Source organism: Peromyscus eremicus, chromosome 10, assembly GCF_949786415.1.
Source record: "Peromyscus eremicus chromosome 10, PerEre_H2_v1, whole genome shotgun sequence".
In the NCBI taxonomy this organism is placed as follows: domain Eukaryota; kingdom Metazoa; phylum Chordata; class Mammalia; order Rodentia; family Cricetidae; genus Peromyscus; species Peromyscus eremicus.
Window position 1 is genome coordinate 93,056,479 of NC_081426.1, and position 13,744 is coordinate 93,070,222.

Genomic DNA, 13,744 nt, shown 5'->3' on the forward strand with positions numbered 1-13,744 from the left:
TGGTCTGCAGCACTGAGATCTGACGATCTCACCCCAATTTTGAAACTTTCTCTAAGCAGCAGACACCTGTGCTCTTGATTTCTCATCCATTTTCAGTTAATATTAATAATCTCTTTACCTACTTCAAAAATCATGATACCACATGATAAACACAAAATTTTGTAATTTATTTATTTTCAACTAAATAAGTAAGAAAAAGGGGAAATTACTGGCAATTTATGAGATAAGATTCTAGGCCTAAGAATGAATGTAGTTCACTTGATCACCAGCCCCTGATGCCTGCTTCTGGAGCAAGGGGTTACTCACAAAAAGCGATTCCTGTCGATCACAAAGAGTTCCCCAGCGGTCACACTTGTGATGCTCTGAAAGCCTATGAGCAAGAAGAGCAGGTTGGCTCTGCAAGGAGAGAATGGAAGCAAAAACAACAATAAATTCAACATTAGGATGGTTGATTTCCAATATACCTTACATTACACGGATCAATTCTTAATTTTTTTTAAAAAAAGCAGTACTGGAGATATGGCTCAGCATTAAAGATTGCTTGTTCTCTTGTAGCAGACTCAGGTTTCGTTGGCAGGACCCACATAGTGGATTACAACCATTTGTCACTTGAGTTCAAGTAGAGGCTGTGCTAGCTAGTTTTATGTCAATTTGACACAAGCTAAAGTTATCTGAAAGGAGGGAACCTCAATTGAGAAAATACTTCCAAAAGATCTAATTGTAAGGCATTTTCTTAATCACTGATGAATGGGGAGGGCCCAGCCCATTGTGGGAATGCATCCCTGAGCTGGCTGTCCTGAGCTCTATAAGAAAGCAGGGTAAGCAAGCCATGGGGAACAAGCCTGTAAACAGCACCCGCCCATGACCTCTGCAGATTCCTGCCTAGTTCGAGTTTCAGTCCTGACTGCCTTCAGTAATGGAATACAATGTGGAAATGTAAGCTGAATAAACCTTTTCCTCCCCAACTTGCCTTTTGGTCATGAGCTTAATCAGAGCAAAACAGGATTCAATGCCTCTTTCTGATAGTCACAGATCTCAGGGAAAACACAGACATACATATAGGCAAACACTCATACACATAAAAATAAATAAGTACTTAGAAAAAGAAATATGGAAAATGTAGAACTGTTCTGGTTAAAAAGATCAGGAAATATGAGTCTCATGAAGATATTTTCCTCTCTGTCTCCACAGTGATATCTATTAATTGAAGTGTATCTTCTAAAATGCAATAATTGGATAAAGACCCTTAAATGTAATGATTCTAGAGTATGCAATTTAGAAGTTAATTTGTTTTAGATGAAATGATGAGAGTTGAGTCCCATAATGTCATCTGTGTCCTCATCATGGGAAGAAACAGCATTGCAGTGTCTGCCAGGAGAGGGCTGAGACAAGGTGACCAGACAGGAAAAGGCTGGGAGAGAATCCTCACCTCAGATTCTCACACTACAGTGTGGAGACACATTTAGTTTTAAATCAACCGAGTCTGTGGTATTCAGTCATGGCAGCCCAAGCCATCACTCCAATTTAACTAACAAAGTTGGTAAGAATCATTCCCAACGTATAAAGAGAGAAACATAAAGATTATAAAACTCCAAGGAGTTTTCATATTCAGTTGGCTGTGTTGATTTACAGAAGTGCTGTGGGATGGTCTGTATATCAAGTGTGTTGCTAATTGGTCAATAAATAAATCACTGATTGGCCAGTGGCCAGGCAGGAAGTATAGGCAGGACAAGGAGGAGAATAAAGCTGGGAAGTGGAAGGCTGAGTCAGAGACACTGCCAGCTGCCACGATGACAAACAGCATGTGAAGATGCCGGTAAGCCACGAGCTACGTGGCAAGGTATAGATTTATGGAAATGGATTAATTTAAGCTGTAAGAACAGTTAGCAAGAAGCCAGCCACGGCCATACAGTTTGTAAGCAATATAAGTCCCTGTGTTTACTTGGTCGGGTCTGAGCGGCTGTGGGACTGGCAGGTGAGAGAGATTTGTCCTGACTGTGGGCCAAGCAGGAAAACTCTAGCTATACAGAAGAGTAAGAATGAAAACATGAAACAGTGGAGGGAATCTCTACTCAACAGCTTACTACAGACGTGGACTGCAGAAACATCTGTAAAGCCTTGATTTGATTATCCTTAAAATAGGCCAACAACTTCCTGCATGGTTTCCAGTGAGCTCGAAAAATAAATTCAGTCATGCTTATTTATGAAGAAATAATATGTTGGTGTGATAGGGGATGGTAAGCAGGAGGAGGGAGAAGAAAAGACCCTCTGTAGTTTTCCTGGACACACATGTCAGGTTCCTCTAGACAGATGCATGATTGTGTCCTAACAGCCAGCTACAAAACACCTTCTCAACTGACAGTCAGAGGTCACTGACTCTCTTTATCTAGGTACGCAGTGGTTGTTAGATGTCCAGATCAGATGAAGGAGACCTTGCTGGAGACTAGGTTTCCTTCTACATTAAAGAAAAACTCCATTTTATAATCTACCAAAGGCCAGATTAAAGAATAAGGAAGGAAAAGAAAAAGACAGCCTAAGAATGAGTAAGACTCTGAGAAGAGCAGGAAGCAAGACCTCCAAACTCCTGGACTTGGGAGACAGAGGCATGAGGACTGCTGCAGACTGAGGCCAGCCTGGGATACATGACAAGTTCTGGGCCTGTCAGGTCACAACTGTATCCCTGCCTCAAAGGTCCAAACATACAGCAGAGGACCTGAGTACCCCATTACCAAACATAGAGCAGAGGACATGGGATTCTCCTCCTCTCCTAATGAGCCAGACCTGCTTTCAAGGCTCATCTGTCTAACTTTACTAAATGTACAACTTTCTCTCTCCACTCTTCTATTCCCACACACAACCATTCTCTGGTGCTCAGGACATTCAAGTTGTCCGCAGGTTCCATCTGTGTTTACTTTCATATGTTTTTTATAAACAAAGCCAAGAACTTAAAAAGGGAACCTAATGGCCCTAGCCATACTTAACCTTATATACCACATCTACTTTCTAATCTGAGTTTTTACTTATTATAATTATTGATTGACAACCTATAGCTACACATTTAAGGTATAAAACTAACATGATTCATGAACAATTTTGTAAAATAATTATATCAACCTAAATTAGGTGATGTCTGTCACTACAAATATACATCATTTGTATATATTTCTAATGCATTAGAAATATATCCTCAGAAACTTTAAAATGTGTATTAATATTTGCTGGATTGAATGTGCTGTACAATCTGTCTCAAAGGAGAAAAATCTTACTTCTTCTACTTAACAGATTTTACACTCTCAGCCCATATGTGTCTCCTCACTCCCCACTGCCCTGGCAAAGTGTACACTATGCTGCCTGGAGGTCAATTGCTTTATAATCCACATGTAAGTGAAACATGTTTGTCTTTCTGGGTTTGGATTATTTTACTTTGCATGATGTTCTGAAAAATCTACAATTCTATTCATATTGTTACAAATTCCTATTTTAAAAATAAGCAGCAAATGAGTAACATTTTTCTTTACTATTTATATGTTGGTAGACCCTTAAATTCCTTAACTTGGTTACTATGCATAATGCTCTAATGAACATCAGATTTCACATGAATTTTCAGTAAATTATTTTAAATATGCATGTAAGTATGCACAGGATAAATGTCTGTATCCAATTGTTTTTTGCAATGCCTTCTCCTTAATGTTTGGCTCCCACCTCAACCCTATAATGCTGTTGAGAAAAAGGAGCTCACATGCCACAAAATTCAAACCTAGTTTTTACTTGGACAATATACAAAGTCTATGATGGATCCAGAAGCATCTCTGGCCTCTTGAATGTTACTGATGAAGTAAATATTAATATTGACCCTGAGATTAATTTAATAGCTTCATTCCATAGATGATCTTGAGGAAGTGTTTCAAACTGTCCTACTTAGGTTTCTGTTGCTATGTGAACACCATGACCAAAAGCAACTTGTGGAGAATGGAATTTATTTGGCTTACATATCCCAGGTCAGAGTTCATCCCCAAGGAAAGTCAGACAGGAATTGAAGGCAGGATCTTGGAGGCAGGGATGAAAGCTGAAGCCACAGAGGCCCGATGCACAATCAAACAAATCAAATATATTCAAGAAAATTGACACTGGAGCAACAAAGGAAGAATAAATAGGTAAACTAAAAACATCTATGCACCAAGGCATTATAAACAGAATAAAGAGGAAATACACAGAAGGGAAGAAATATAAGTGGATTGTGTTCTGGTAGGCAACTCACATATCAGAAACAACTATAACTCAATAGCAAGAAAAAAATTAAGGGCCAAAAGATGGTTCAGCAGGTAAGATGACTGCCGCCATTCTTGATGACCTTGAGGACAATCTCTGAAACCCATGTGGTAGAGGGATCAGCTCTTGTAAATTGTCCTCTGACATCCTCATATATGCCCACACATATAGACAGGCTAAAGAAATAAATATATTGGAGTGAAAAAATCATTCCTATTTAAAATGGGAAATTGCAGATACTTCATAAAAATCCAGTGAATTGTGATTTATTTTTTCTTAAATATCTTATTCAAAACAAGAAAGAACATAAGTTTGGGTGAGGATGTGGAAATACTGGAGCCCTTGGGTTGTGCTGGTGAGGATATAAAATAGTACAGTGGAGTTAGAGACAGGACAGCAGTTCCTCAAACAATTAACCCAATGGCCTATGATTTGGCAACTCAAGCTTTCTACCTTAAAGAGCAAAAGTCCAGGGCTCAAACCGATGTACTTGCACACTCAACAGCACGGTTCATAGTAGCCAAAGATGAGAGCAAACCACATTTCCAGCCACAGATGAATGGGAAGCAACACAGCACACACAAACCATGGACAATTATTCTGCCTTACAGAGCCCAAGAAATCCACACACATGTTACACTTTGATGAGCCTGAGGACATTACACCAATGGAAACAAGCCACCCAAAACAAACAAAAACAAAGCCAAAGAACAACAAAACACAGATACTTGTGTGACTCCAATTCAGAGTTCCCACATTAGTCATATTCAATGACAGAAAGTAGAATGGTTGATGCCAGGAATCGGGAGTGGGTAGTATGTGGAGTCTTCTTTCAGAGCTATCGGATTCTATTCGGGAAGAAGAAGATAAAATCCCCTACATTTAGGTATGAAATGTATACTTTCATATTATCTACACATAAACACATGTGAAAAGTGAGTTGTTCCACTCAGCTTTCAATGTACCAACACACTCTGTCACACGACAAAATGGTTATTCTGTTCTTGTCACAAATTCTAATTCTTAATGGATTTATATAAGCTCTAAAAAAGTGACAGAATTTCTCAAAATCAGGATCCAAGTTTGCTTACCTGGTCTGGACTTCAGTACAATCATTTTGTAGGAAACGGAAAGTGATGCCCATAAGCACAGCCACTATGATTGTGAGAATTGTCTTTCAAAAGGAAAATGTGAAAAAGAAAAGTTTCCATTAGGAGTCTAAAGTATTCAACACATTGTCCATTATTTTAAGATATATGGTTTCCTAATCAGATCTCTCCAGTGAGATAAACACTATACTTTGGCCAGAGTCCATAGAAGAATATGAAACACACATGTTAATAGACTGCTTGTGTGTTAATCTGAAGATTAAGGTCTCTGCAGTCTGAGGCTCTGACAGTACAGACCCTGGAAAAGCTAAGACTTCTCCCAGTGCTCCACCAGGAACGGCCAGTGAAGGGCTCAGTTCAGGTTCTGAAACATGGATGACACAGGGTGGAGAGAATGCAGGCACCTGGGGAGGTTGGGGACGAACCAAAGTAAGTGACAAAAGTGTTCACCTAAACTGAGACCTCAGCTCTGGTACAGCGAACATGTGCAGTTTCTACTTCAAGTGGTTTAAAGAACTCGGGCTTTCTTTACTCTAGTTAGAAACAAGTTCACCCCAGGCCAGGGGACAGCTCAGTGGCAGAGCCCTGCACAACATACACTAGACCTAGCCCTGATCTCCTCAACTGCAGACCAAATAACAAAACTGGAGACGACTCACAACCCAGTTCCTAGCAGTGGGATCTTGTGTGCTAAAAAGGGGGGAGCTGGTCCTCACTGTGTCACCTCTGGGAAGTCTGTGCATGTGTGGGAACGAGCACTATCGCTGTCACCACAGTGTTCAGAAAGCGTCCTCTGGGTCACCTGATGCCCCATTGCCCCTCATCTCTGTCATTGCTGCTCCATCAACCTCAGCCAGAGCGGCCTGTGCTCAAGTCTCATCTAAGCTGCCAACTCCTGCAGACCCTCATCCACCTCCATCCACTCAGTCTGTGCAGACAGTCACAAGGACCTGCACTGCTTTGGTTTGGGGTTAAAATGGCTTTAGAAGATGCTTCACTTAGGAAAGGAGTGAGGCTACATAATGCTTTAACTTATATGAACGAATCTATTCTTTTTCTGATGATGTTTTAAAAGTATAATATTATGATCTAAAACATAGCATCCTCCCACATAACTTGATAAATTATAAACCAAAATCCTAGGGCTTGGAGATAAGGCTCAGCAGTTAAGAGCACTTGTTGCTCTTGCAGAGGACCTGGGATTTAGTTCCCAGCACCCAAACTGACCCTCACAACCTTCTGTAACTCGAGTTCCAGAAGATCTGATGATTTCTTCTGGCTCCATGGGCATGCACATGATGCACAGATATCCACGGAGGCAAAACACCCATACATAAAAAATAAATAATTTTAAAAATTAGTCCTCAAATTTTAGCATTGCTAACACACATGCACAAACACACAGATTCACACACATACACACACACCACACAAACATACCCATACTTCCTACCTTATGATATTGCCTCACTTTTGAATAGTGAGTAGCCCAATTTGATTAATGTAACTCACTTTTTTCTAGAGTAAATAACAATACATTAACAGCAGAACTGACTCTAAGTTCTGGTTGGACAGGGACAGGGAGGTAGGTCCATGGTAGAGTGATTGTCCTCTCATGGCTGAGGCCCCAGGATCAAACACTAACACAACAGAATCCTCAACATCATGAAATAAAAGATAAATAAATAAGTGATGGCCCAGTGAGCTGGAAGAACCACATTTCTGTGTGACATTCATGTTAAAATAATTTTTTTTTTCGAGACAGGGTTTATCTGTGTAGCTTTGCGCCTTTCCTGGAACTCACTTGGTAGCCCAGGCTGGCCTCGAACTCACAGAGATCCCCCTGGCTCTGCCTCCTGAGTGCTGGGATTAAAGGCGTGCGCCACCACCGCCTGGCTAAAATAACAGAAAATCTTAAGGCATGATGATCCTTCTTACTGAGCCGGTTTAAAGAAAAGTGGAACCTCACTTCCTCCCAGTTCCCAGTCAGCTGACAGGGAAGAGCACTGTTCAGTCCAGTCACTATCTGTGTGTGAACTGCACTCTGAGTGGCTTCTGTTCTCACCCTGGACTCCAATAAGGAACAGCACTCTGCACTGGGCTCATCTCTCAGGCAGTGCATGCACAGGCTCCTCAGAGGGGATCAGTGGCCCTGTTTCCTCATCCCATGATTTCAACTACAGATCAACCCCCTTTCCCTCCCCAGTCACCTCCACCCTTCTTACTTAAACTTTCTCCAAAGTCCATTCTTTCATCTGACATGCTACAATTGTATCTGTTTATTCAGTTACCATCCATCCACCCACATGAAAAGTTACAGCAGGACAGAAGCCTTTGACTCCCTTGCTCATTCCTGGACATAAGCTTTTTCAATGCACTGGTGAATTAGACAGGTATGAGGAACTCCCAGGTGTGCTGAAGTTCTTGTTGACTTCCCTGAATTCAATTTCCTACTGGGATTAGTCGTTATAGTTCCTCTAATAAAAAATCACCACTAAAAACATTTTCAGTAAGTAATATTTTCTGTAATGTTTTACTTACTTTATTGAATATTTCTATATGACAAGTAGAGATGACAAATACATGGAATAGAGTAGAAGATAAATGTGACCCCGAAGTAGACTGACTTATAAACAAATTGTTCCCACTTGTTTTCACAATACAATTAAAAATAATTCATCAGATTACCTGACTCATAGTGACATCCGGAAAACCCCAGTAATTTTTGAATAAATGAGAGATATTCCATCTGAGCTGATTCCAGAAAGGGGTGACACAAGTGATCTGCTCCAAGGCTGAGCTCCTCCCTGCCCTCTGTTCCCCCAAGAGTGGATCCAGTTCAGTTCTCATTTCTCTGTATAAGGAGGACTGGGCATACATGTTGGCTAATTTTTCTGTGACTTGGTGTTGTCTCCCAGAAAGCTCTGTATATTTGTGGGCTTTTGGGTAAAAGTGGACAAAGACAAAAAACCATTAGACAATAATTTAACTGATTTTCCTGAGACACTTTTCATGAGTAACATAATGTGTAAGTTTTTCCTTGAGACAGTCTCATATATTTGTGGGAACAGGAAGGCTGAGGCAGAGAGACCCTGCCAGCCGCTGCCATGACAAGCAAGATGTAAGGTACTGGTAAGCCACCAGCCACGTAGCAACTTATAGATTAATAGAAATGGGTTAATTTAAGATATAAGAACTAGATAACAAGAAGCCTGCTGCAGCCATAATTTGTAAACAATGTAAGTCTCTGTGTGTTTACCTAGTTGGGTCTAATTGGCTGTGGGACTGGTGAATGAGAGAGATTTGTCCTGACCGTGAGCCAGGCAGGACTGTAGAAAACTCCAGCAACATATATTCTAGACTGGCATAAAATTTGCTATGAAGCCAAGGGTGACCTTAAAACTTCTCTAGGTCCTTCTGTGTCTATCTCAGGTGCTGTGATGACAGGCATGCACTGCACACACAGCTATGTGCTGCTGGGAACCAAACTCAAGGCTTTGTGCATGCTAGGCAAGAATTCTACCAGTTGACCTTCATCTTCAACCCACCACAGTTTGAGCATAATAAAATTACTCCTGTGTAATTCCTTTACAGATTAGAAAAGTGTCCCTAAGTGACCTGACTACTGTCATTATCCCATGGATACAGCAAACTGAATGACTTCTTCCCATCTGGATCCCCATTCTTAACAAAGTCTTTCTTCTCTTATAGATCTATATTTTGTTACATAAAAGCCTGGTCCCTGCTTTCTGCCTCATGTGAATGTGTATGCAAACGTGTAAACTGACAAGTATCTTGTTTTTAAAATGTTATAAACAAAGTCAGGCATGTTGATAGATCCCTGAATACCTATACTTGAGACATGAAACATAAAGAGCACACATTCAAACCTAGTCTGGCTGTATGAGCAAACTCTATCTAAAACAATAACAAGAACAATATCAGAAACAATAAGTACATTTACTTTTTAACAGAAATTTCCCCTGTGACAATATCATGTAAGTGTTCTTTTGTAAATTAAATAAAAAACACACAACACTAACTTACAATTGTTATTAGCAAATTTTAGGACAGTTGATTAACATAAAAAGTTATATTCTAATGAGACTCATGGTTGTGTTTTAATGAAATCAGTTAGACAAAAACCTGTGACTCTAGAAGATTCACATACCATGATGGCCATCTTCCTCTGTGTCTAATATAGCCGAGAAACCTCCATTAATGATGTCCAGGAAGAAGTCTGCAGGGTTGTTGTGGGAATCATATTTGTAACCTACAAAGAAGGCAGGCCAGGAACACAAACCTGAGGACCCTCTTTCAGAGTGTAGGATTGGGAGGAGAGACAAAATATAAGCACTTCTTTATTTTCTTGTGCTTCCCCACTAATTTATCTTTCCTATTATATATACACTCATAATATTTCAGCAATCTCTGCTTCACATCCTATTGTATACATGTATGTGTTTATGTTGGTTATATATATATATATATATATATATATATATATATATATATATATATATATAAACATATACAATACAGAGACATAGAGTAGACATAGCCTAGACATAGACAAAGACAACTAGACAGATACATAGACCAAACATAGGAATAGACTAGACACAGATAAGGTCATAGACAAATCTAGACATGGACACAGAATAGACCTAGACTAGACATAGACATGACATGGGCATAGGCTATACATAGACACTGACATGAACTAGACATAGGCTGGACACAGACATAGATAAGTGAACTCTTCCTGTGAAAGAATCATTTGAATTTGGCCTAAATTTTTATTGGATTCCATAGACTCACAAATGTTTGCACCTTTTTAAATGGCCAAGATTAATCAAAACAAAGAAAGAATATTGTACAGCAAGTATTAAAACATATATTTATAGTCAAAGAGAATCTTCCATAACTATATTCATATTTCACTAAGATGAAATTGACAGCATGAACCATTACAAAATATGTCATCATCAAATCTGACTCTAAACAAACCGGGTAGATGAAAAACATGAGTCCACAGAAGCCAGACTTAAGCCACTCTATCCCCCAAGCATTGCCTAAACCTGAAATGCAAAGTTACTACTAATTTAAGTAACATCTCCACAGATCCTGAGAGTCAGATCACACTAGGGGAAAACTGAAAACCACCCTCTGTTAAGTGAGCAAGAACAGGATGATGCTGGGCTTTCCAAAGTTTTTCCAATGACAGATAACTGAACTTGAGTACAGCATAATAATTAAGAGAGTCACCATAACTGGGAAGCAGGACAAGAGGCTCAGGAAAAATACTGTAACACAGGCATGACACAGGACAGCAGAAAGAAAAGAGATCTGATCAACAAGCTTTGCTACACAACTAACAGAGTCCTGTAAAATGGAGAAACACACACACACAGTAAGTCTGCATGAGGGTCAAGCAGCATTCCTGAGAAGCCCTGTTTTCTTCCTAGATCCCAAGAATGAAGGAACTCTCACAGCAAAAGCTAGTCATACCTTTGGATATGAAATACTCCAATGACTCGTGTGCAGGGCCGTGATACATGACTTTTCCTGAGGCCACTAAGGTGAGGCTATCAAAAAATCTGAATATGGTGTACTGGGGCTGATTAATGGAGAAGATGATTGTCCGTCCCCTCATAGACATCCTAAGTTCAAAGTAGGAAAAGTCACTGGACAGCAGAACCTTGAGATTCTCAACAAAGTATTTTATTCCTGAAGTTATACTCTTTGTTTCCATTTCAGCTTGAATTTTCCTTAAAAACAATTCATCCCTCTTATATTATGCACCTGATAGAGAAACAAAGCTCGAAACTTTTATTTAAAATATTAGGACTTCCAAAGTATGGGATGTCAGTAGTCCAGGGTCCACTTGAGTGTTACTATGTAGGTCTGTGGGCAGTCTTCTCAGACACTGAATAGGAATATGTGGGAGTCAATGCAAAGAATCCATATCATGAACAGGCTGCCCAGGTGATGGGCAGGTTCACTCAAGCTTGAGACCAATGACAGAGCAAGTATTACAACTATGATTGTATGCACAATTCCCTTCAATCATTTATACTTTCAGTTTCTTCAGGAATAGGTTTTCTTTGTTCTGATAATGCAATTCACATTATAACCACTTGTTCTCCCTGATAAACACTTCAGCAATAACCTCATCTCAATTTTCACAATATTGGCATAAGACAATTCTAATATAATTTCCCCCTTTCTGTTGATAAGACTTTAAATGTCCAGCAACAAGCCAAGGGATCACAGTTAGTGAGGGGCAAAGCTGGGATTTAATCATTGGTTTAATTCCATGATAGGAAAAAATAAGCTGGACTACCATTTCAGGGAGTCATATCTTCTGTTAGGAGAAACAATAACCAAAAACAATGTTTAAAACTCTTTGAAAATACATTTATAAAAGCTGGGTGTGGTGGTACATCTGTCCTGGATGTACATACTACCCAGGTACACATCCAGGGCTTTGAGTTTGCCCAACCCATCATCTACCCCATCTGTGACTTGCTGTAGCACATGTAGGGACTGATCCTGCAGATCCATAGCTGCAGGATCTCCATGACTCAGGGTAGCAGCAAGATATCCCAGAGGAGTTTCACTGAGGGTCCTGCATTGACGGTGTACCAGAAGGCAGTGGCCTTGAACCTCATCAACAACTGGTTATACAAGTAAAGCTGTTTGGACAGAAGGGTCTATTCCATGACGTGCTGCAGCTTCCAATGCCACTAACACAAATGAAGAGGTGATGGATGGGTGGAAAAGATAAGAGTGAAGTGTTTGTTTTTCTTTTGCTCTGTTGTTTTTATTGCTGCTGTCTTACTTTTATATTGTTTTGCTTCTTTATTTTTTAATTAATATTTTAATATCTTTTTAAATTTTCCTTTAGGGGATGCTATGAGGGTAAAGTGTGGATATGGGGGGACAGACTGGGAGGTAGGTGGGATTGGGGTGCACGATGTGAAATTCCCAAAGAATCAACAAAGAATTTTTTTTTAAAGCTGGGTATGGTGGCCTATCTGTAATGTCCCAGCACTTGGGAGGATCAGGAGTTCAAGGCCCACCTAGGTTACATGAGACCCTGTTTTATTAAGACAAACAGAAAGAACAAAAGAAAGACAGTGAGTGAAAGAGTGAGGGAGATAGAAGGGGGAGGAGGAAAGGAGGGAGAGAAAGAAAAAGAGTGAGAGAGCTAGACACAGTATTGCACACCTTGAATTCCAGCAGGACAACTGGTTGGTAGAGACGAGATGGGGCAGACTAATGGCATAATAGCTGACTGTTTTCCCAGACAGACTATTCATAAATCACAGAGGAAAAACTATAATTTCATATAATATAACCAAACCACCAACATGATTAGATAACCAAGATTCAAGCCAGGCAAGCAAGATGTCTCAGACAGTAAGGGCACTTGACGCCAAGTCTAAAGACCTGAGTTCCATCTCCAGAATCCACTTGGTGGAAGGAGAAAAACAAGTCCCTTGAGTTTTCCTAGGACCTCTACATGCATGCTAGACACACACACACACACACACACACACACACACACACACACACGATAGATGATAGATAGATAGATAGATAGATAGATAGATAGATAGATAGATAGATAGATAAAAAAATAGAAAATGATTTAGTCACTAGGATGTACTTTCAGGAGTATTGGATACCAAGGAGAACACAGCATATCAGGGCCTGAGTCTGCTGCAGAACACTGGGAGAAACCACACTTAGGATGGCCCCATGCAATGCACTAAGACTAGCCATGGCATGAGACACAGGGACAGAGAGAAGCGTTCCATACTGAAAATGAACAAGAACTTGATCTTAGAGTGTCCTGAAGCAGACAGGAGAGGGGACAGACAGGGAAGGTGTGACACCTGAGGAGTCTACAGACTAGAAGGTGACAAGGCCCCAGGTGTTGACTCCCTCACCGGGAAGGTACAATGCTGGATGATGTGGTTCTTGGAGGGACAGGCAGGAGTGTTTAGGGTGACAGACCGTGATGTCAGAACAAAACAAAGAACAAGGAGAAGGAAGGACAGACAGAGAGTGCAGTAAAGTTCAACAGCCAGGAGCCCAGGTCATGGGAATTAGACAGTCTTTATATGGTTCTTGGGGTTATTCAGTCAGTTTGAAACTTATTAAGTTTTAAATATAAAAACCTAACCTATGGTGATATTTTATTTGTATGTTAATAAATAAAGTTGCCTGGCGTTCAGAGCTAATAGCAAGCCATAGTAGAAGTCTGGCAGTGGTAGCACATGCGCTTAATCCCGATCACATGACAGGCAGATCTCTGTGTGTTCAAGGACAGCACCAGCATGGAGACACACGCCTTT

The 13,744-nt window shown here is 40.2% G+C and overlaps 1 protein-coding gene across 1 annotated transcript in view; it reads right to left on the reverse strand.

Annotated features, from left to right (window-relative positions):
• LOC131920852 (ATP-binding cassette sub-family G member 3-like) overlaps nucleotides 1-13,744 on the reverse strand; it is a 47,330-nt gene that overhangs the window by 22,615 nt on the left and 10,971 nt on the right. Inside the window, exons 6-10 of the mRNA XM_059275313.1 lie at nucleotides 10,890-11,041; nucleotides 9,550-9,651; nucleotides 8,067-8,317; nucleotides 5,361-5,443; nucleotides 307-396 (exon numbers count right to left, since the gene is read on the reverse strand). Of these exons, the coding sequence (XP_059131296.1) occupies nucleotides 307-396; nucleotides 5,361-5,443; nucleotides 8,067-8,317; nucleotides 9,550-9,651; nucleotides 10,890-11,041 (678 nt within the window). The remainder of the gene's footprint in view (nucleotides 1-306; nucleotides 397-5,360; nucleotides 5,444-8,066; nucleotides 8,318-9,549; nucleotides 9,652-10,889; nucleotides 11,042-13,744) is intronic.